At 46.7% G+C, this 22,842-nt stretch overlaps 1 protein-coding gene across 2 annotated transcripts in view; it reads right to left on the reverse strand.

Annotated features, from left to right (window-relative positions):
• Positions 1-700: 700 nt before the first annotated feature.
• The window catches only part of EMP2 (epithelial membrane protein 2), a 45,991-nt gene continuing 23,849 nt past the window's right edge, over positions 701-22,842 (reverse strand). The window contains exons 2-5 of one of the 2 annotated variants that reach the window (XM_055561608.1): positions 12,234-12,365; positions 9,112-9,202; positions 5,324-5,470; positions 701-4,239 (exon numbers count right to left, since the gene is read on the reverse strand). In XM_055561608.1, the coding sequence (XP_055417583.1) occupies positions 4,052-4,239; positions 5,324-5,470; positions 9,112-9,202; positions 12,234-12,311 (504 nt within the window). In that variant the 5' untranslated portion in view covers positions 12,312-12,365 and the 3' untranslated portion in view covers positions 701-4,051. The remainder of the gene's footprint in view (positions 4,240-5,323; positions 5,471-9,111; positions 9,203-12,233; positions 12,366-22,842) is intronic. The other variant, XM_055561607.1, reaches the window with a different exon arrangement.

Below are 22,842 nucleotides of genomic sequence, written 5' to 3' on the forward strand. Positions count from 1 at the left end.
TTGTTTTTTTTTTGGGTGGGGGGAAGAGTGTATTTTTATGATAGTCTTGTTTTCATCATCACCCAACCCTTTAAAGCAGAAGCCTTTTAAATACAAACTGAAGAACAGGACTGGCTACATAACTTGCAGAGACCATCACAAAAGGAAAATGTGGGGCTGTTTGTCCAAATATCATTAAGAATTTTAAGTCGGTGCTAGCCCATCATTCAGAGAAGGCAATGGCACCCCACTCCAGTACTTTGCCTGGAAAATCCCATGGATGGAGGAGCCTGGTAGGCTGCAGTCCATGGGGTCGCTAAGAGTCGGACACGACTGAGCGACTTCACTTTCACTTTTCACTTTCATGCATTGGAGAAGGAAATGGCAACCCACTCCAGTGTTCTTGCCTGGAGAATCCCAGGGACGGGGGAGCCTGGTGGCTGCTGTCTATGGGGTCACACAGAGTCGGACATGACTAAAGTGACTTAGCAGCGGCAGCAGCAGCCCATCATTAACTAAGCGTGGGGCCCTTCGAGGTGTGGGTGGGCTCCTGTGTCACTGTCGGTCATTCATCCAGAAAGCTGACCCAGGAAAGCAGCAGACTGAGTGAGAAACCCTCCCTTGACCAACTTTCAGCCCCTCCCAGGCTGCTGTACAAGCCACACGTTAGGACCCTGTCACTCAACATTGCAGCTTCTCTCTCTAGACATTGGCAGCATTGGGAACACTGGAGTCTACTGCTCTGGGCAATGTGGTTTTAAACTTTATTTTTCCATGTACAGTTTCAGATTATACAAAACATAGAAAATGGACTACTTTAAAGGCACATTAAGTAGAAAGTATCTAACTACTCTTAAAATCACATTTGTCCCCAAATCAAGATTCAAACTTAACACCTTTCCCTAGCATCACCACTGCACCCCACCCCCAATATACAAAACTGTCCAACTTGCTGTATTGTAAGTAATCGTTCAACTATTAGCGAGTTTAGTAATTCCCATCCAGGCAGATTTTTAATGAGGCTACAGCATCTATTCAAGCTACCGCATTTAGTGTGCTTACATACAGGCTTGGGGGGTTAGGTTTCTTCATCACCAGTGAATACAGAGCACCCTAGGGCTTCATCCTCTTAATTAGGGATGCACAGAGACACACAACCCATTGCAGAGAACGTGGGGCAGGGCAGGGGGAAAATGTCTCCAATTTTCCTGTATTCACATATGAGTATATACATTCACGCAGAGCAACAAATCAAGCATTCTCCAAACTTATTTGAACAGAGACCCAAAGTAATTTTAATGCGAGTAGTAAAAATGAGTTAGTCTGTCTTCATTCATAGCCCCTCAATGGAAGAATTACAGTACTTTATACAAATGTCCTAAAATATGCAAACTACAGTTCCCGCAAATGCAGCTGTCATTGGTGATACATTTGGTCCTAATACTTGCCTCTCGGATGTCTTAGCTCATCGTCTCTGTTGTCCTTGAGTAACTGATCATGAGTGCCATGTGAGGGCTGAACCTACCGATGGGTAAGAAGGCTTGAGTGCTGTCTTGCTCATGCCATCACCGCTTTTCCATCTCTCCAGGGCACATGTGTCGTGGGGGGAAAGGAAGCTCTGTTGCTTCACAAAACCTTGGCATCACAGATGGATGTGGGCACTGAATGCTATACAGGATTAATGGAGAGACCGGCCCGGAAAATCTATGGGTCATTTCAGATACCACTCCCGGAGCCTTTTGGAAAAGGAAATTCATTCATTGCTTGGGGATAAAGCTTTCTGATTTCTGATTCGAAGGGGTTCTGCTTGTTTCCACTGTGGCTATCAGAGAGTTACAGGCAAGCCACCCAAGCAGACAGCTTGGGGGCACTTACACCCACCTTCCTCCACAAGGTGTATGTAGCATCCCGCCAAGCCCAAGGGTGTAACCTGCTCTCCTACCCCAATCAGGACTAATGAGAGTTTTCCACTGAAGCAGGAAGTGGTCATTTGTCCTGCCTCTGGCTCCATGCCCCTCTGCAACTTTGCTGGTGGCCTCTCTGCAGGGAGAGGGGCCCTGTCTCAGGCAGGATGTCTGGATTGGCCTATATTTTCAGAGCCTTGCACAGTGCTTGGAACACAGCATTTAGTATTCTGCTGAAACCGAATGGAGGGAACGGGTAGATGGAGAGAAAACCTGATCCTGCATGAAAGAGGTATCCATGGAGACCCTGGATGACTTAAACCAGACATTTCCCCAGCTCCACAGGAAGTGGGCTGATGCTTCATTTAGCAGGAGGTCATTTACACGGCACCAGGGCTGACATGCGCAGACAGCTCCCAGGCACACCTCCCGCAGCAGGCTCACAACACGGGAGGGAAAAGGCAGTGAGGGGCAAAGGGCTTCCCCCATAGTCGCGTCCTGGGGTCCCCGCGCTGCCCGATCCTCTCAGCCCTAACGACTTGGAGTCCCAGGCCGCATTTACCGGGACCCTGGCAGGAGCGTCCCATGAGAGGCACCCACTGAAGTGTGAGAACCACAGCAATCTGGGGCCCTCCCGGGGCCTCATTCTCTGTCAGGACCCTGGGCCCCTCCAGGGAAGGAAGGGTTTTCCGGGTGCCAGGTGGACTGCACAGCTCCATCCGCGCCACCTGCCTCCGCTGAGCAGAGCGATATTCAGGCTGATCCAAATCCTCCGGGAGCTTTTAAACGCAGGCAGGCACGGTGCGGGTCCCCTCCCATCCCATGGACCTCTCTTCTGAATCCTTGGTTGTGTTCTCAGCAGGCTCACTGCTGTTTGTAATTCGTTTCCCTAATCGTTTTTTGTTTTTGTTTTTTTCCCTAATCGGTTTTTTATTCTGTCTCCTCCGTCAGATAATGAGCCCCACGAGGAGACAGGCTGTCTGGACACGGTTTCCCCTATGCCTGGCACAAACACTTCATCACTTATGTGGACAGATGAATGAATGGTGAACGGTCCTCTCTGGCTCCAGAAGTGGGGCTTAGTAGAAGTCAGGCAGCCTTAGAAGGCAGGGCAGGAGGAGAAGGGAGAGGCCTTCTGAGTTAGGGTAGGGAGAAAGCTGTATCCTCCCCTCCCCACCCCTTGCCCCAGGGTGTTTGGCTATCAGGATGCAAGCCCTGGGACTGGACTTTGGGTGGTCCAGATGTGAGCAGCTGTAGAAGAGGCAGTGAAGAATGAGCCACTGATGGAGGCCAAGGTTCGGGCTTTCAGTGCAGTCTAGACCCACCTCCCCATCTCCACACGATGACATCTTTAACATATATGAGGCAGTTCTGCTCACCCAGCCCTGGGACCGCTGTGGTCCTCAATTTTACGGCACCTGAGCATCACCAAGGAGCTTGTTACAAATGCAGGTTCCCAGGCCCCATCCCCGAAGACTCTGATTCTGTAGGTCTAGGAAGGGACCCGGAGAGCCTGCATTTTACAAGGTGCCCGGGGGATCACGTGTGAGCCTAAATCAGACACCCAGATTAAAGCTCACCTTCCTGAAGGCAAGCAGGTGACACCGTCAGCAAACGTGGGTGGCACTTTCTGAAGCCCGTCCATGACAGGAGGGTTGGGGCTCTGGTCTGGATGTAGACAGAACACCGGGGGGCCTATACCCGTTTCTTGTGTGGAACTTGGCTAAGCATCCAAGGAGGTTTTCTCCAGTACCCGGACCCCCTCTCCCCACCTTCCACCACTAAACACACAGAGATTCAGTACAGGAAGCTGAGGTGAGGGAGCGGGGCTCAGTGTAGCCCAAACCTAGGGGAAGATGCCCCCAAGACCTGGCTTTTTCGGAGTCTTGTCCATCCCATTATATCCCCGTGGTTATCCTGCTGAACACTTGGATTTGAGCATTGCAAGATTTTTGGCTTTGTCATGTTGAGGCTTTCGGATGGGCAGGAGTTCTGAATTCCAGCCTTCATAGTCTATTCTCTGATCTCAAGAACATAAAAACTCTTCTTTTGGCTTTTAAAGGAAACAATGTGTTTGCTAGAAAAACCACACACAAAAAAAAACTGATTATATACAAAACGGTTATGTGGATTCTGAACCGCGGTGAAAGCCACCCAGCTCCTGGACTCTATTTGCGCTTCCTCAGTATCAGATACATGAGGCCGCTGATGAAGGTGAACGCAAAGGCCACCCAGGCCAGGATGAAGGAGTAGCCGAAGCTGCCGCCCAAGGTCGGGGCATACAGTTGTTCGTTCTTCTCGTGAATGTCTTTGCGCCGGTCTGTGTAAATGGAAGCTGCGATCATGACACACAGGCCTGTTGGAAGAAAGCCAGGGCCCAAATAAATCACAGACCACAGTGTGCTACCGGGGACCCGAGGGGACTGCTGTCGGAGCTGAAGACAAATTTCAGGTTTTATTATTAGCAGGCATTTATTTTAGTCTCTTGGAAAGATTACAACTAGTATTTCGTGGCAGAATATTGCCCTGTAGCCATTCAGCTGCCCATTCTTGCTGGCTGAATCCAGTGTCGTTGGGACAGCCAGCTACCCGGCCCAGAGGGTCATAACTGCTCCAGGACATGGGTCAGCCAGGCAGGAAGTAGTCTGCTTTGCAGGACGCATATGGTCTCTATCGCAGCTACTCATCCTGTCCTGTTTACTTGTTATAGTTTATGGTTCTACATATCCCAGTTCTGGCCACAGAAAATTCTATAGTGAAAATTATTACTGTATTATCCTGAAAAGAGAGAGATGAGAGAGGAGAAAGCGGTTTTTGATGCTGTATTTTCCCTTGCTTACTGCTTTAGAAACTCTTGGTGGTGGTGGTTTATTAGGTCAGGATGAATGTCAGGAGCTGCAGCAGCCCTTTTGGGGCCATGAGGAGGCCATCACTGACACTCTGCAGATGACAGCATGGAAGGATGGAAAGAGTGGAGGGTTCCTGATGCTACTGCTGAGCTGCCAAAACAACTCTGGCACCTTCCACCTTCAAGCTATTTGTTATATTAAAAAAGTAAAGTTTTTGTGCCTGAAGTCATTGCAAATTGGATTTCTCTCTTAATTGCAGCTGAAAACATCCTTACTGAACCATCAGCATTCACAGATATTAGTGGTACAATGAGGCTAAGTACCCAGATTTTCCTTGCGGGGAGAGCTATGCCTCTCTCCTCTCTACCAACGCAGCAACTCCTACTTACCCTACAGATCCTAGCTCAGGTTTCACATTTTTAGGACACCTTTCCTGACGCTCTAACTAAATCCAAACTCTGAAGTGCAAAAAACATCCCAGCTGCTGACCCCTCCTTTCCAATTCCTCACCTGCCCCTCTCCTCCCACCAGAATACTCATGGTTGGCTGGGAAGGGAGTGTTTATTCTGGGAAGCCCATCATTTCACTTACAGGCCATGAGCTGGATGATGGAGGTTAAAACAAATCTCTCTCCCTGCTTGAGGCGGAATAGTTGGAGCACGAAGATCAGAAAGGCGATGCAGCAGAGGATGGTGGACAGGATCATGGTGGCCTGGACCGCCTGCACCGTGGAGAAGTCTGTGGGAAAAGGGGCAAGAGGACATGACTAAGGACCACAGGCCACCTGGGCCCCTAAGGGGCATGGTGACAGCTCCAGAGCAAAGATGGAGCCAAGAGGCCGCGAGGCTTCCATTGGCACAGAATGAGCTCATGTGCAGCCGGTGAGTCATCCCGACACCCACTCTGTCCACTTGTGCAATTGACCAGATGACCCCCAATGTCCTTATCTGGAAAACGGTGCAAGAACCACCCACTCTGCAGTCTTCCTAGTCTGGGTATTGCCCCCAGATGCCTGGCTCAGTGGCAGGTTTTTGTTTTTTTTAAGTACAAACCCTCAGATCCTGAAAGATTCTGGATCAAGAGGCTGGAATGAGATGGGTTGGGTGGGGATTGGGGGTCCTGCACCTTATAAAGACCTCAAAAGGGATTCTTAGACATATGGGGCTCACGGGGCTGAGGGACCTTCTGAAAGTGCCCTGTCGATACAAAATACCCTCTAAATATAATAATGTGAGCCTTGTGATTGTTATTCAGGAAAAGGAAAGTTGAGGGTCTTTTCAGATTAGCCTTAGTGAGCAGGGCATGAAAGTTTGGGGCTTGGCACCGGGAAGTTTTAGGAGACAAGGGAGCTGGTCTTGGGTGGAGGGCATGGCATGTAGGAAAGACACAGGTGAGGCTGTGAAGAGATCAAGTGCATGCACTGGATTCACCTGTGTGGGCCTCAGTTTCCTCACCTGTAACACGGGGACAGTAAGTGCTCCACTTCATCAGCAGGGGAAGGTGGAAGGCTCGCAGCTAAGTGAGGATTCCAGGCAGTGAGTGCATGCTCGTGCATGCTCAGTTGCTCATTTGTGTCTGACTCTTTGTGACCCCATGGACTGTAGCCGCCAGACTCCTCTTTCCATGGGATTCTCCAAGCAAGAATACTGGAGTGGGCTGCCATTTTTTTTTTCTCCAGGGGATCTTCCCAATCTAGGGATCAAACCCACATCTCCTCCACTGGCAGGAGGGTTCTTTACCAGTGGGCCACCAAGGATGCCAAGGATTCCAGGCAGTGCTGGCAGAAAGGGAGTCGTGTATACGGGCTGGCTGGTACCACCAGGATGCTACTGGTGAGGGGCATGGTGCCCAAAGCAGCAAAGGAAAACTTAAGGACAGATTTTTTTTGTTGTTCTTTTTTCAGTTTTGCTGGAAACTGACTGAAGGGAAGTATGATTTTTAAGTACTTAATCCACTATTTGGGCTTCCCTGGTGGCTCAGTGGTAAAGAACCTGCCTGTCAATGCAGGAGATGTGGGTTTGATTCCTACATCGGGAAGATCCCCTGGAGGAAAAAAAAAAAAAGTGGCAACTCACTCCAGTATTCTTGCTTGGAGAATCCCATGGACAGAGGAGCCTGGTGGGCTACAGTCCTTGGGGTTGCAAAGAGTGGGACACAACTGAGCGTGCGTGCACATGTAGGAAAAAATGAACTGTTTTAAAGCAAGTGTCATGATGCTTTTTCTATAAAGCCTACACAGTAAATATTTCAGGCTTTGTGGCTATACAGTCCCTTGTTCATTGTCTTGTTTTATTTGGCTTTTTTCTTATTTTGCTTTTTTACAATGTATTAAAAATATAAAAAACCACTCTTAGCTTATTGGACTGCATCTGGCTGGTGGTTTGACAACCTGTTATTCTAAAGAAAAATAAAGGAATTCCCTGGTGGTCCAGTGCTTAGGACTCTGCACTTCCACTGCAGGTGGCCTGGGTTTGATCCCTCCCTGGTCGGGGAACTAAGATCCCACAAGCTATGCTGCGTGGTCAAAAAAGATTTTTTTAATTAAAAAAATAAAAATAAAAGGGAATAACTGCACATGGGGAAGTGGTACACAAGTGACAGAAGCTTGGAAACGTTGCTTCAGAGCTCCGCCAGTGTTGCCAGCTGACCACACACCCTGGCAACGATGAGGCTCCAACAGGGAAGAGTGGCTATTTCCAGGGTCATGGCTTGGAATGGCAGAGAAACAGACCCAGAGGCGGGGCGGCGTGGATGGCGTCAGGGGCTTAGAAGGCAGGCTTCTGAGCTGGTCGTGTCTAGACTGGACTCCTAACTCCATCACTCACTCCTGACTTTGTGACCTTGGGTTTCTGCCCTGTGCCTCAGTCTCCCCATCCTGACACAGGGCCAGGAGACGACTTATGTGAAGGACTTAGCCCAGCGCCTCCCAGTAAACCTTCAGTAAATGACGCCTCCTTTTGGTAGTTTTGCTTTTAGTATGAATATTGCCATTGTTGCTGATGGAATGGTAAGACTTTACGCCCCAGTGAGCAAGGTCCCTTTCTCCCTAAGTAGGATTCTAAGAAAAAAACAAACACAAAAGCAGGATGCTTGTTAAGTCTGAATATCAGGTAAACAACAACAATTTATTTTAGTGTTAAGTGTGTTCCATGTAATATTTGGTACTGCTGCTGCTGCTGCTAAGTTGCCTCAGTCGTGTCCGACTCTGTGCGACCCCAGAGACAACAGCCCACCAGGCTACCCCGTCCCTGGGATTCTCCAGGCAAGAACACTGGAGTGGGTTGCCATTTCCTTCTCCAATGCATGAAAGTGAAAAGTGAAAGTGAGGTCGCTCAGTCGTGTCTGATTGTAGCGACCCTATGGACTGCAGCCCACCAGGCTCCTCTGTCCATGGGATTTTCCAGGCAAGAGTATTGGAGTGGGTTGCCATTGCCTTCTCCGAATATTTGGTACTAAATTATCCTAAATTTTTCATTGTTTATCTGAGATATCAAATTCAACTGGCTGTCCAGTGTTTTATCAGCCAAAGTATCGCTTTTGTCAGTTCTGCAACAGAAAACCAAACCATTCACTCCACAGGGAAGAAGAGGGCTTGACATGTTTTTAGATGCGATTTTCTGTATTTACAAAACCCTTTATTTTTCTGAGGCTTCCCTGGTGGCTCAGTTGGTAAAGAATCCGCTTGCAAGGCAGGAGACTCAGGTTTGATCCCTGGGCTGGGAAGATCCTCTGGAGAAGGGAATGGCTACCTGCTCCAGTATCCTTGCCTGGAGAATCCCATGGACAGAGGAGCCTGGTGGGCTACAGTCCACGTGGCTGCAAGGGGCTGGACACGACTGAGCGGCTTCCACTTCACTCCATCTTTCTCCTGCAGCTCGTGTGCCGAGGCAGCACGGCAGAGGCGTTGCTATCTCCTGCATTGACAGCTGAGGTTACTGAGAGTCCGAGCAGCGCTCAGGTGACCTGCCCCAGCGAAGGTCACACAGCTCTTAAAGGAGCCAGCTTTTGGGTTTCTGCCCACCAAGCTGCGGAGATGCGAGGAAGTGACACAAATGTCTCTGAGCTATTTAGAGGAGTGGGGAGAAGATTCTAGATGAGGGCTGGAGCTGAGAAGGGATTGAGCGAGGGAAGCTCTGCTAGGTCAAGAGAGAAGAGAAGGGTGGGGCCCAGTGTCGCTGAGGTTGGTGCCCTCTAGCCTCTGGCTCCCCCTGCTTCCTGTCCTCAGCTTATGCTGACCCTGCTCCCCCAGCTCTGGGCAGCAGCCAGGCCCCTCTGTACAGGCTGAGACGGAAGGAGGGGTGAGGGGTCAGGCCATAGGGAAGCCCTTCTCCCAAGGGGTCTTTTTCCACTCAGTGCTCTCCCATCAGCTTCACACTCACCTTCAACAGAGTCATTGAGTTCCGTACAGTTCGTGTTGTTGACACACACTCTCCAGATGTCTGCAAAAAACTCCTCTCCTACCCACCAGGCCTGGAACACGACAGGGAAACACAGGGAAAGGGTGTTTGTTCATTATGAAAACAAAGGCCTCTAGGGCTTCCCTGGTGGCTCAGTGGTAAAGAATCCACATGAAATGCAGGTCTGATCGCTGGGTCAGGAAGATCCCCTGGAGAAGGAAACGTCTACCCACTCTAGTATTCTTGCCTGGGAAGTCCCATGGACAGAGGGACCTGGCAGGCTACAGTCCGTGGGGTCACAAAGAGTCAGACACGACTGAAGTGACTGAACATGCACACACATGGCCAAAAAAATAAATGTTAAAAAATTTTTTTAACTAAATTAAATTTAAAAATTAAGAAAAAAAGAGGTTTGGGATGGGAGTGTTTGTTTCTAACAAGCTCCCAGGTGATGCCCATGCTGCTGGGGTGCTGACAGGGAAGGTCCAGGCTCTCCTAGGACTTGGGTGAGGAGGCAAGGCTCAGCTGGTGATAAGAGCAGATGGTGGTGAATTCCCCCAGAACTGCAGGGGCGAAGCTGGAGGGGAGGACAGAAAGGATAATATCTTGGGGGGGAAGCCTGTTACGAATGAAATGATCAAACAAGAGCCTCCTGCCTTCTGTGCAAATGCTTCTGTTTCTCTCTGTGTTCTTGCTGCTCTTTGCGCCCAGATGACCTTTCTTCTGGGCTTCTCAGGTGGCACTAGTGGTAAAGAACCCACCTGCCAATGCAGGAGACATAAGGGATGTGGGTTCGATCCCTGGGTTGGGAAGATCCCCTGGAGGAGGGCATAGCAACCCACTCCGGTATTCTTGCCTGGAGAATCCCCATGGACAGAGGAGCCTGACGGACTACAATCCATGGGGTCGCAGAGTCAGACAGGACTGAAGCAACTTAGCACACATGCATGCCCTTCCTTCTGCTTTCCATCCACCCTAAGACTGGAATCTCCCCAACCCACCACCAGCCATCCAGGCCACAGCTGGTCACTAAGCTCTCACTACGGGCCCCAGTGACACTGCCAAGCACAATTCCTAACACATAATAAGGATGGAGTGACTCATGGACTGGTAAAACCCCACCTGTGTCTTCTCAGTAAGGCCCATGGTAACAGAAACACCCATAGGATGAGCTGGTGCTATGGCTGATGGCTTTTCTGCCCCTAACGTTAGTGTATCCCTTTCACTCGGTCTGGGACCTTTTCAGGATCCCAAGGGCTAGATGCAAGAAATAGAAAAAGATTGTAAAAGCATGTTCAGACCATTCGGTTCACACAGAGTGGGCCCTTTGGATAATGGTAGGTTCCCAAGGCTTTAACAATGTGGCCCCTGCCCTGGCCACTCATGACAGCTCTTCCAGAACCCTCAGGAACCCAAACCCAAACCCAATCATTCATCTCCCTTGGGGCATCTAGAACCAGGGGCCTCTGGAATGCTTCAAATCCCAGCTCCGCCACTTCCTGTCCCGTAAATTCCAGCAGACGCCCTAACTGCCCTAAAGCCCAGGTCTCTCATCATAAAATGTGCCAGCAGAGGAAGGATCTCGTAGACTTGAGATGACATCACAGCAGATGATCAAAGGGCCGAGCGTAGGAGCTCCAGAGTTAGCAGCCTCTAAGTGACAGGTCTTATCCTGGTCCGTGTTGCTATTATTATTTTGATGATGCATTGACAGGAGTCAATTATATGATTATATGCAGACTGACGGGGAGGCCACTTGTACAATGCCCTTTCTGGCTTTCTGAGCAGAGTTTCTGACTCTAAATATGTCCACAGTCTGAAGCCATCAGAACTGAAGCCAGGCCTTTGGATCAGGATGTGGGCCATAGGGAACATCTGGTTAAAAGCTTCATTTTTCTGCCAGGGGGGATGTTAATCTATGCCAATATGTTATTTATCAAATGCACCCCTGCCATATGGATACTCAAAGAAAAAAATTAAATTTTTCATGGGTACGTAGTTGGAGTAGGGAGTGTTCCACTCTGCTGGGAAGGGCATGCTCAGGTAGGCTTGCAACAAGAATCCTGTTGGTAAGGAGATGTCAGAGGCAAGAGGAGAAAAGGTTACCTGGGAATGGGACACCTGCGGGATCTAGGGCAATGGTCCTCAAGCAAGGGTGACTTTGCCTCCCAGGGACATTTGGTAATGTCTGAAGACATTTTGGGGTGTCACAACTAGGGGCAGAAGTGCTGCTAAACACCCTATGATGTGCGAAGCACCCACAACAAAGTTGTTGTTCAGTCGCTAAGCCATGCCCGACTCTTTCCAGCCCGTTGGACTGCAGCACGCCAGGCTCCCCTGCCCTTCACTGTCTCCCAGAGCTTGCTCAAAATCAGGTCCATTGGGTTGGTGATGTTGTCTAACCATTTCATCCTCTGCCTCCCCCTTCTTCTCCTGCCTTTAATCTTTTCCAGCAACAGGGTCTTTTCCAGAGAGTCGGCTCTTTGTATCAGGTGGCCAAAGTATTGAGGTTTCGGCTTCAGCATCAGCCCTTCCAATGAATATTCAGGGTCGATTTCATTTAGGATTGACTGGTTTGATCTTCTCGGTGTCCCAAAATGACAACAGTGCTGAGAAAATGACCTGAGGAGAGCTGAATTTAAGCCACATCTGCAAAGGGCTTCCTACAGCTCAGGCATCTGTGGGGGACTCAGGGATGAGTGGAACAAGGTCCCTGCCCATCCAGACTTATATATGGGATGCTTCAAACTCCCACACTTCAGCCAAGAGTCCTCAGGCCTGGGCTGAGGAGATAGGTGTTCCTTGGTAGGGTGTAAAGTGAAAGTTGCTCAGTCGTGGCTGACTTTTATAGTCCAGGGAATTCTCCAGGCCAGAATACTGGAGTGGGTAGCCTTTCCCTTTCCTTCTCCAGGGGATCTTCCCAACCCAGGGCTCGAACCCAGGTCTCCCACATTGCAGGTGGATTCTTTACCAGCTGAGCCACCAGGGAAGCCCTTGGTAGGGAGGATAACCCCAAATTATAATCACCTTGTGGGAGTTCTCAACCCTGCTTCTATTGACTCTAGGATCCAGTTCTGGGAGGGTCAGAAGGAAAGGGAACTTACATTGTCAATGGTGGCAACGAAGAGCAAGGCTGCGGACGTGATGTGGAAGACAATGATGAAGGCCAGAAGCACCAACATTTTCACAGGACACCGGGGGGCACAGAGCAGCTTTTAAAGCCCAGAGGATACGTGCTAAACAGGGTGAAAGAGATTCAAATTTGTCAGTGACAAAGCACTAGGAAAGTGAAAAATTAAACTTTCATGGGATTTTAGAAAAGCTTAAACAGCTCTTCCCATCTTTCCTTTGCCTGGAGACTTCACTGGACAAAGTCTGGCATGAGGAGCTGCTCTCTTTTACATCCAGAGGCCAGACATTCCTCGTGGAGGAGGAGGAGTGAGGATCAATTACAATCCCTAATTCAGAAGAGCACTGCAGTCTTCAAAGCAGCACACCGAGGGCACCAGGGCAGGAAGGAGCGCTCTGAGTGTGCTAAAATACTGTTTCGGATCCCCCACCCACCAAGCAATGCTGTGGCGGCTTCATAGCACCAGAGTAAGCTCACTGTCTCAGTATTCATTATCACAGTTCCTGCTGCCTTGCTGCGAAACAAAGCAAAAGTGATCAACTAAGGAAACATTTCCTAATGATCTGACTATTTATAAAATTAATCCCAATGTAAGTTGGTGCAGTCACTGTGGGAAACAGTATGGAGGGTCCTTAAAAAGCTAGAGTTGCCATGTGATCCAGCAAGCCCATTCCTGGGCACACGTCTTTGTATCAAAGAGATCCAAAGAGGAAAGCAAAGAAAGAAAACATTCAAAAGAATGCTGTGAATATCAAAGGACAAAAAGCAACACTTGGGAAAACTGATGAAGTCTTTAAATTTGTAAAAAAATGACCATCATCTTGGTCAAACAACACAAAAATGTCAAGTAAAAATGTCACATCAACTGATCCAGTTGAACGAGTGAATGCTACCAACCCTCCAAATCAATACATGATTCATTCGTCTTTCACTCCAATCATTTGTGACCAGTTACCATTGCTAAAATTTTGTAGAACATAAAATTAATTTTTAGTTTCACTTTTAAAAATACAGTCCAAATCAGACCTTGTTTTCACTATTTTATATTACAGCACCAGTTTTCAGTGGGTTGATTTTATTTCTTTAACCCTCTCTTCCTCTCCCTCCAAATACCCCATCCCCAGCCACACACACACCGTGTTCTGAACCATTTGAGAGTAGGTTGCCTATGCCATCTCTTTGAGAGAGATAAGCTTCATCTAAATTATTTCATCTGATTGATGACTCTCATTTACAAATTTAGTGCTACTTCTGTCTTGAGTATTACTTTGGAAAAGATGTATGACTTCATAACACACTCTAATGTATTGTCCATAGATTATAAGATAAAGTCAAGCATGTATCTGCTGATACTTTTTGAGTGGACCTGTCTTTATACTTAGAAACATCTCTTAATAGTAGGCTTCTCTGGTGGCTCAGATGGTAAAGAATCTGTCTGCAATGCAGGAGACCTGTGTTTGATCCCTGCATTAGGAAGATCCCCTGGAGAAGGAAATGGCAACCCACCCCAGTATCCATGGGATCACAAAGAGTTGGACATGACTGAGTGACTCTCACTCACTCACTCTGTCTATGCCATACCTTATGTCTAAATATTTCAGTGTGCATCTCTGAAATAACAAGGCCATCACTATACATAATCACAGCATGATAACCCCCCAATTTTACATTATATAGTACTTTTATCTCATCTACAGTCCATATTCAAATTTCTCCAATAATCTCAGTAATGGCCTTAGGTATTTTTTGGTCCAGGCCAAATCCAAGATAACGTGTTGCATTTTGTTGTCATATCTCTTTATGGTTCCTCAGCCTTGCTTGGCCTTCCTAGCACTGATATTAGAGTACTGACCATTTATTTTATAGAAAGTCTCCTTTTTTTTTTTTTTTCTAGAGGCATCAGTTCAGTTCAGTTCAGGCGCTCAGTCATGTCCAACTCTTTGCAACCCAATGAACTGCAGCACACCACGCCTCCCTGTCCATCACCAACTCCTGGAGTCCACCCAAACCAATGTCCATTGAGTCGGTGATGCCATCCAACTATCTCATCCTCTGTCGTCCCCTTCTCCTCCTGCCTTCAATCTTTCCCAGCATCAGGGTCTTGCCCAATGAGTCAGCTCTTCCCATCAGGTGGCCAAAGTATTGGAGTTTCAGTTTCAACATCACTTCTTCTAATGAACACCCAGGACTGATCTCCTTTAGGATGGACTGGTTGCATCTCCTTGCAGTCCAAGGGACTCTCAAGAGTCTTCTCCAACACCACAGTTCAAAAGCATCAGTTCTTCGGTGCTCAGTTTCTTTATAGTCTAGAGGCATAGAGTTTATTGAACCTTAAACAAGAATTTAAATATATTTCCTTTTAAAATTGATGTATAGTTGATTCACAATATTATTTGAGTTTCAAGTATGAAACACAGTGACTTGATATTTTTAGAGATTATAGTCCATTTAAAGTTATAAAATACTGGCTGTATTCCCTGAGCTGTATAATATATCCTTGCAGCATATTTATTTACTATAATTAAATTTATTTATTTTTAACTGAGGGATAATTGCTTTATAATATTGTGTTGGTTTCTGCTAAACATCAACATGAATCAGCCATAGCATTTCATGGTAAATAGATGGGGAAACAATGGAAATAGTGACAGAGTTGATTTTCTTGGGCTCCAAAATCACTGCAGATGGTGACTGCAGCCATGAAATTAAAAGACCCTTGCTCCTTGGAAGAAAAGCTACGACCAAACTAGACAGCATATTAAAAAGCAGAGACATTACTCTGGACAAAGGTCCATCTAGTCAAAGCTATGGTTTTTCCAGTAGTCATGTATGGATGTGAGAGTTGGACTATAAAGAAAGCTGAGCACCGAAGAACTGATGCTTTTGAACTGTGGTGTTGGAGAAGACTCTTGAGAGTCCCTTGGACTGCAAGGAGATCCAACCAGTCCATCCTAAAGGAGATCAGTCCTGAATATTCATTGGAAGGACTGATGCTAAAACTGAAACTCCAATACTTTGGCCACCTGTTGCGAAGAACTGACTCATTAGGAAAGACCCTGATGCTGGGAAATAATGAAGGCAGGAGAAGGGGACGACAGAGGATGAGATAGTTGGATGGCATCACCAACTCGATGGACATGAGTTTGAGCAAGCTCCAGGAGTTGGTGATGGACAGGGAGGCCTGGCGTGCTGCAGTCCATGGGGTCACAAAGAGCTGGATAGGACTGAGCAACTGAACTGACCAAACTGATACCCATGTCCTCTCCTTCTTGAATGTCCCTATCACCTCTCTCCCCATCCCACCCTTCTAGGTTGTCACAGAGCCCTGGTTTGAATTTCCTGAGTCACACAGCAAATTCCCATTGGCTATCTACTTTACATAGGGTAATATATATGTTTCCATGTTACTCTCTCCATACATTCCACCCTCTCCTTCCTCCCCTCCCCGCCCCCCGCCCCTGTGTCTATAAGTCTCTTCTCTATGTCTGTGTCTCCATTCAATTCAGTTCAGTTCAGTCGCTCAGTCATGTCCGACTCTTTGTGACCCCATTACTGCCCTGCAAATAGGTTCATCAGTACATGAAAGTCTCCATTTTTAAATGCTTCCTAATGATTAGATTCAGCGTGGGTTCTTTTGGCAAGAATATTACACACTCATGTGACCTTGGTGTGTTCCACCAGGAGGCATAGGATGTCAGGCTGTCCATTATTGGTGATGCTAACTTTGATCAAGAGGTTCGGGGTCACAAGATTTCTCCATTGTGCACTTTTCCTTTGCACATTCCTTTCTGGGGAGGTATGTCTTAAACTGTGATAAAATGCACATGACATTTAGTACATTCACAAGGTTGTACATCCACCACCACTGTCTCCTTCCTGAACACTTCCTCTCCTTGAAAGGAAACCCTGTACCCATTAAGGAGACACTCCCATTCCTCCCTCCACTCCGCCCCCAGCAACCATTAACCTGCTTTCTGCCTATGGATTGGCTGATTCTGGATATTTCATAAAAAATTAAACGACACAAGATTTGCCCTTTTGCGTCTGGCTTCTTTCATTTGGTAGTATTTTCTGGGTTCATCCCTGTTGTAGCACGTGTAGGGAGATATTTTGGGTCGACCTTAAGATCCAGTCTTTCATTAAAATGTCACCCCAATAGTTTGAGCATCCACTGATATTTCCGAAGTAGAATCACTTAAGTGGGCTTTTTTTGGATAAATACCAAATGATATCACTTATATGCGGAATCTAAAAGACAATGCAAATGAACAGATCTACGAAAAAGAAACAGACTCACGGACATAGAGAACAACCTTGCGGTTGCCAAGGGGTGGGGAGGGAACGATTGGGAGTTCGGGGTTGGCAGATGCAAACTATTGTATGTAGAATGGATGAACAACAAGGTCCTGCTGGATAACACAGTGAACTATATCCAGTATCCTGTGATACACCATGATGGAAAAGACGATGAAATACATAAATATACCTAACTGAATCACTTTGCTGGATAGCAGAAATTAACACATTGTAAATCAGTCCATGGGGTCGCTAAGAGTCAGACACAACTGAGCGACTTCACTTTCAGTTTTCACTTTCATGCATTGGAGAAGGAAATGGCAACCCACTCCAGTGTTCTTGCCTGGAGAATCCCAGGGACGGGGGAGCCTGGTGGGCTGCCGACTCTGGGGTCGCAGAGAGTCGGACACGACTGAAGCGACTTAGCAGCAGCAGCAGCAAATCAATTATACTTCAATAACATTTTTTAAAAAGAATAAAACAGCCTTTTTCTGACACTAACTCTCCCACTTAGAGAGCTGCACTGCACAAAACCCTCCACCCTTTCTCTGCTCACTCTCACTCACAGGATGCATTATTCCCTCATGAGACTGACCAAGGCTAGTGAGCTCACACCAGGGCCAGCCGCTCTCTGAGACCCAAGACTCATGAACAGTGATCCAGGAGCCAAGTTCCCAGCCACCATTCTGTGTATGCATCATCATTTGGAAGAACGCAGTGAACCAGCTCACAAATTCTTCCAATTCTTTCAAAAAGGACAAATTCCCCTTTGTCTAGGCCTGCGTCATTCTTAGCTGCCATCCTATGCTGCCTTTAAATAGATGCATTCCTGATTCTCACAAAAAAAGGGGCATTACCACACTGAATGCCACGTTCCTTCAATATCAGCTGCAAGGCCAAAATGCCAGCATCACAAGCAGCGCCAGTAATTCCAAGGTGATAATAGCTTTACATATAGTTCAGCTCAGATGGCATAAATACATAAGGACACATAACTAAACCTTTCTGGAACAGGAAAGAAAGACTTTAACTCTTTCCTAAAGTGTGGAATTCAAATGTTATAGGGCAAGACTTTGGATGGTGCATTGACATGGCATTACATAACAGTGAACCACATAGTAAGAAAGTCCCCATTCTAATCCTTCCAAGTCCATCAAGGAAAAAGACGTGGCTTGGTGCTGGACCATCTCTGTGGTGGTGGTTTAGTCACTAAGTCGTGTCCGACTCTTGTAATCCCATGGACTGTAGCCTGCCAGGTTCCTCTGTCCATGGGATTTTCCAGGCAAGAATACTGGAGTGGGTTGCCATTTCCTTCTCAGGGAATCATCCCAACCCAGGGATCAAACCTGGGTCTCCTGCACTGCAGCCAGAATCTTTACCAACTAAGCTACCAGGGGAAGCCTATCTCTAACACTTAGCACTTTTCCTTTAAACACAAATAAAAAGCAGACCTTTGGACTGGCCACAGTGCATAGCTAGAATTTAACAATGTTTTTAGACTTTATTATGTTTATTTTTAAAGTTCTTTCTTTTCATAAGAAGTAAAGATGGAGAAGCTCTATACAGTCAGCAAAAACAAGACCGGGAGCTGACTGTGGCTCAGATCATGAACTCCTTATTGCCAAATTCAGACTCAAATTGAAGAAAGTAGGGAAAACCACTAGACCATTCAGGTACCTAAATCAAATTCCTTATGATTATACAGTAGATATGAGAAATAGATTTAAGGGCCTAGATCTGATAGATAGAGTGCCTGATGAACTATGGACTGAGGTTCGTGACATTGTACAGGAGACAGGGATCAAGACCATCCCCATGGAAAAGAAATGCAAAAAAGCAAAATGGCTGTCTGAGGAGGCCTTACAAATAGCTGTGAAAAGAAGGGAAGCAAAAAGCAAAGGAGAAAAGGAAAGATATAAGCATCTGAATGCAGAGTTCCAAAGAATAGCAAGGAGAGATAAGAAAGCCTTCCTCAGCGATCAATGCAAAGAAATAGAGGAAAACAATAGAATGGGAAAGACTAGAGGTCTCTTCAAGAAAATTAGAAATACCAAGGGAACATTTCATGCAAAGATGGGCTCGATAAAGAACAGAAATGGTATGGACCTAACAGAAGCAGAAGATATTAAGAAGAGGTGGCAAGAATACACAGAAGAACTGTACAAAAAAGATTTTCACGACCAAGATAACCATTATGGTGTGATCACTCACCTAGAGCCAGACATCCTGGAATGTGAAGTCAAGTGGGCCTTAGAAAGCATCACTATGAACAAAGCTAGTGGAGGTGATGGAACTCCAGTTGAGCTATTTCAAATCCTATTTCAAAAGATGATGCTGTGAGAGTGCTGCACTCAATATGCCAGCAAATTTGGAAAACTCAGCAGTGGCCACAGGACTGGAAAAGGTCAGTTTTCATTCCAATCCCAAAGAAAGGCAATGCCAAAAAATGCTCAAACTACCGCACAATTGCACTCATCTCACATGCTAGTATGGAGAAGACAATGGCACCCCACTCCAGTACTCTTGCCTGGAAAATCCCATGGACGGAGGAGCCTGGTAGGCTGCAGTCCATGGGGTGGCTAGGAGTTCGACACGACTGAGCGACTTCACTTTCACTTTTCACTTTCATGCATTGGAGAAGGAAATGGCAACCCACTCCAGTGTTCTTGCCTGGAGAATCCCAGGGACGGGGGAGCCTGGTGGGCTGCCGACTCTGGGGTCGCACAGAGTCAGACACGACTGAAGCAACTTAGCAGCAGCAGCACATGCTAGTAAAGTAATGCTCAAAATTCTCCAAGCCAGGCTTCAGCAATACCTGAACCGTGAACTTCCAGATGTTCAAGCTGGTTTTAGAAAAGGCAGAGGAACCAGAGATCATATTGCCAACATCCGCTGGATCATCAGAAAAGCAAGAGAGTTCCAGAAAAACATCTATTTCTGCTTTATTGACTATGCCAAAGCCTTTGACTGGGTGGATCACAATAAACTGTGGAAAATTCTGAAAGAGATGGGAATACCAGACCACCTGACCTGCCTCTTGAGAAACCTGTATGCAGGTCAGGAGGCAACAGTTAGAACTGGACATGGAACAACAGACTGGTTCCAAATAGGAAAAGGAGTATGTCAAGGCTGTATATTGTCACCCTGCTTATTTAACTTCTATGCAGAGTACATCATGAGAAACGCTGGGCTGGAAGAAGCACAAGCTGGAATCAAGATTGCCAGGAGAAATATCAATAACCTCAGATATGCAGATGACACCACCCTTATGGCAGAAAGTGAAGAGGAACTCAAAAGCCTCTTGATGAAAGTGAAAGAGGAGGGTGAAAAAGTTGGCTTAAAGCTCAACATTCAGAAAACAAAGATCATGGCATCTGGTCCCATCACTTCATGGCAAATAGATGGGAAAACAGTGGAAACAGTGTCAGACTTTCCTTTTTTGGGGCTCCAAAATCACTGCAGATGGTGATTGCAGCCATGATGTGAAAAGACACTTACTCCTTGGAAGGAAAGTTATGACCAACCTAGATAGCATATTCAAAAGCAGAGACATTACTTTGCCAACAAAGGTTCATCTAGTCAAGGCTATGGTTTTTCCAGTGGTCATGTATGGATGCGAGAGTTGGACTGTGAAGAAAGCTGAGTGCCGAAGAATTGAGCTTTTGAACTGTGGTGTTGGAGAAGACTCTTGAGAGTCCCTTGGACTGCAAGGAGATCCAACCAGTCCATCCTAAAGGAGATCAGTCCTGGGTGTTCTTTGGAAGGACTGATGTTGAAGCTGAAACTCCAATACTTTGGCCAGCTCATGCAAAGAGTTGACTCATTGGAAAAGACTCTGATGCTGGGAGGGATTGGGGGCAGGAGGAGAAGGGGACGACAGAGGATGAGATGGCTGGATGGCATCACTGACTCGATGGACATGAGTTTGAGTGAACTCTGGGAGTTGGTGATGGACAGGGAGGCCTGGCATGCTGCAATTCATGGGGTCGCAAAAAGTCGGACACGACTGAGGGACTGAACTGAACTGAACTGAATAGCATTTATAGTAGTGATAGAAAGTCACCTTTTAAAACAACTTTATTGAAGTTTTAGTGAATCATTTAAGAAAAATTATGGGGGCAAATGGATACATGTGTATCTATGGCTGAGTCTCTTCGCTGTCCACCTAACATTGTCAGTCACAACACTGTCTATCGGCTATATCCCAACACAAAATTAAAAAGTTTAAAAAAAAGTTTTTTAAGAAAAATATTGTGTTGATAAAAGGGCAGGTGGTCTTCAATGTTAGCAAAAATCCTGTAGGTGGTTCTCAAGTGCCTAGTGTCTGAGAAGCACTGCTTTAACACCTGGAAGTGATTTCAATTGTAATTCCAGACATTAGGAGTAAGCTCCTACAGAGAAGAGCAAGTTTTTACAAGAAGTTAAGTAAGGTCTTGAGACCAGTGTAAGAGAAAAGTCTAGGGGCATACGATGGTGGCTACTGATTGGCTTGAACAGTTCAGAGTCCAGGAAAATTAGGGAGAAGAGAAGTAAATGTCACCTACTTAGTTCTCCCCCGTGATGGTGTCTGGAATTCAGATCTCCAGTGAAAAACAAAACGGGGTAATCAATGACAAAACTTTCAGACCTAAGGCATGGCTTGGTAACCTCACCAGACCCTTTGGAGGCAACTATTCATACCTAGAGAAAAACCCATCAGCCATGAACAGAGACTAAAAAACGACCCTCTGCTCTTACATCTCTATACCAAAATAAGTTCCCCTTCACCACTAGCCCTGACTGAGTCTTCAAGTTCCTTTCCTTTAAGGACACACTCTCCCAGTTTCCTGTGTATCCTTCCAGAAATATTTGTTAGGTGGGAACGCTTATTCCCCACTCCTCTGGTTTCCAGTGTGGAGGGAGCTGCACCAGGGCAACACTCTTGGCCTCAGGTCCCGCCCCCACTCACTCCTTTGATTCTGATTGGAGGGTGCATCAGTGTCCCCTTTCCTGGATTGGTGGAGCTCAGCTACTGACAGGCTCCCTCACAAGGCTTTTTCTTTGTCCTTCCCCACACCTCCTCCCTAGATAATGAGTGGGTATGTCTGTCTCCCAGAGCCCCAGTTTCCCTTGGCTTCGGGGTCCAGGGCTCGGGGCGGGGGGCAGGGTTGTGGAACTGAGAACCCATCCTCCAACCTCATTTTTCCTCCCTTGATATCCCTGGAGATCATTTTTTTTCCCGCATATGAGTCCACCTCATTCTTGCAATGGTTGCCTGGGGTTTTGTTGGGCGGTGATGCCAACATCTACTCCACTGGTTCCCCAATGATGGCTATTTAGGGCATTTCCAGACTTTTTGCTACTCCAAACTACACTGCCGTGAATATCCTTGTACTTACTTCTTGGCGTGCTTGCGTTAGTGTTTCTGAGGGTCAGATTCTTAGAAGTAGGAGTGTTAGGTCAAAGTACATTTATTTTACTTTTAATTTTCAGTTCAATTCAAATTTAATTTACTGCAAGCATTACTGGACACTGTGCCAGCCTTGATCTTCAGAGGGTTTTCAAGGAGTATAAAGTACGGGACTAACTGTTCCATGAGGACCGTGTGGGTGGACAAGCGTTTTTTGAGTTAATAACATCCCTCAATTCCCCTGGAAGCGTAATTCTGGCCTATACAGACCAGCCTCTGCCGTATCCACAGCTCTCCCTCCCATGTTTCACCCCTGCTCTGTGTCTCATGGACCCTCTCTGGAGATACTGAAGAGCAGACAGCTCCATGGGCTAGATGTTGGATGAAGGTTGGCCCACCAAACCCAGGGTGGCATCAAATTTATCTTTGTCATTCACAGAAATTTATTTTCCTTTCCAAAAACATCATACTGAATGCTGATCCCTCTTGCTTCCCCTTGTCCTTGTGGGCTTCAGCACTCAGTCAGCCGGGTCTGGTCTCAGTCCCTTGGAGCAGGGCTCCCAGGAGCACTGCGTCCCTTCCACCATCAGCTGGCTCTCTCTTGCACTGTTCAGGTCTCAAGCCAAGCATCCTCTCCCCAGGATCCTGGATCCTGATCACCCAGTAGCCACGCCCCTCCAGTATCTATCCCCTTGGTATCCATCCCATCCCCCTGGCTTATTTTCTTTCCTTTTTTAAATTTTTTAAATTATGAAAATATGATAACACATTTACAGGAGACCTGAAAATACAGAACAAAGTTACATATAGTTCCACTATATATTTGTTTGTTCTAAGTAGATAAATTAAGATTTTTAGTTGGAGTTTCAATATCGAACTCTCAGAAATTAATTGAAGA

The sequence above is a fragment of the Bubalus kerabau genome, chromosome 23 (genome assembly GCF_029407905.1).
Source record: "Bubalus kerabau isolate K-KA32 ecotype Philippines breed swamp buffalo chromosome 23, PCC_UOA_SB_1v2, whole genome shotgun sequence".
NCBI lineage: Eukaryota > Metazoa > Chordata > Mammalia > Artiodactyla > Bovidae > Bubalus > Bubalus kerabau.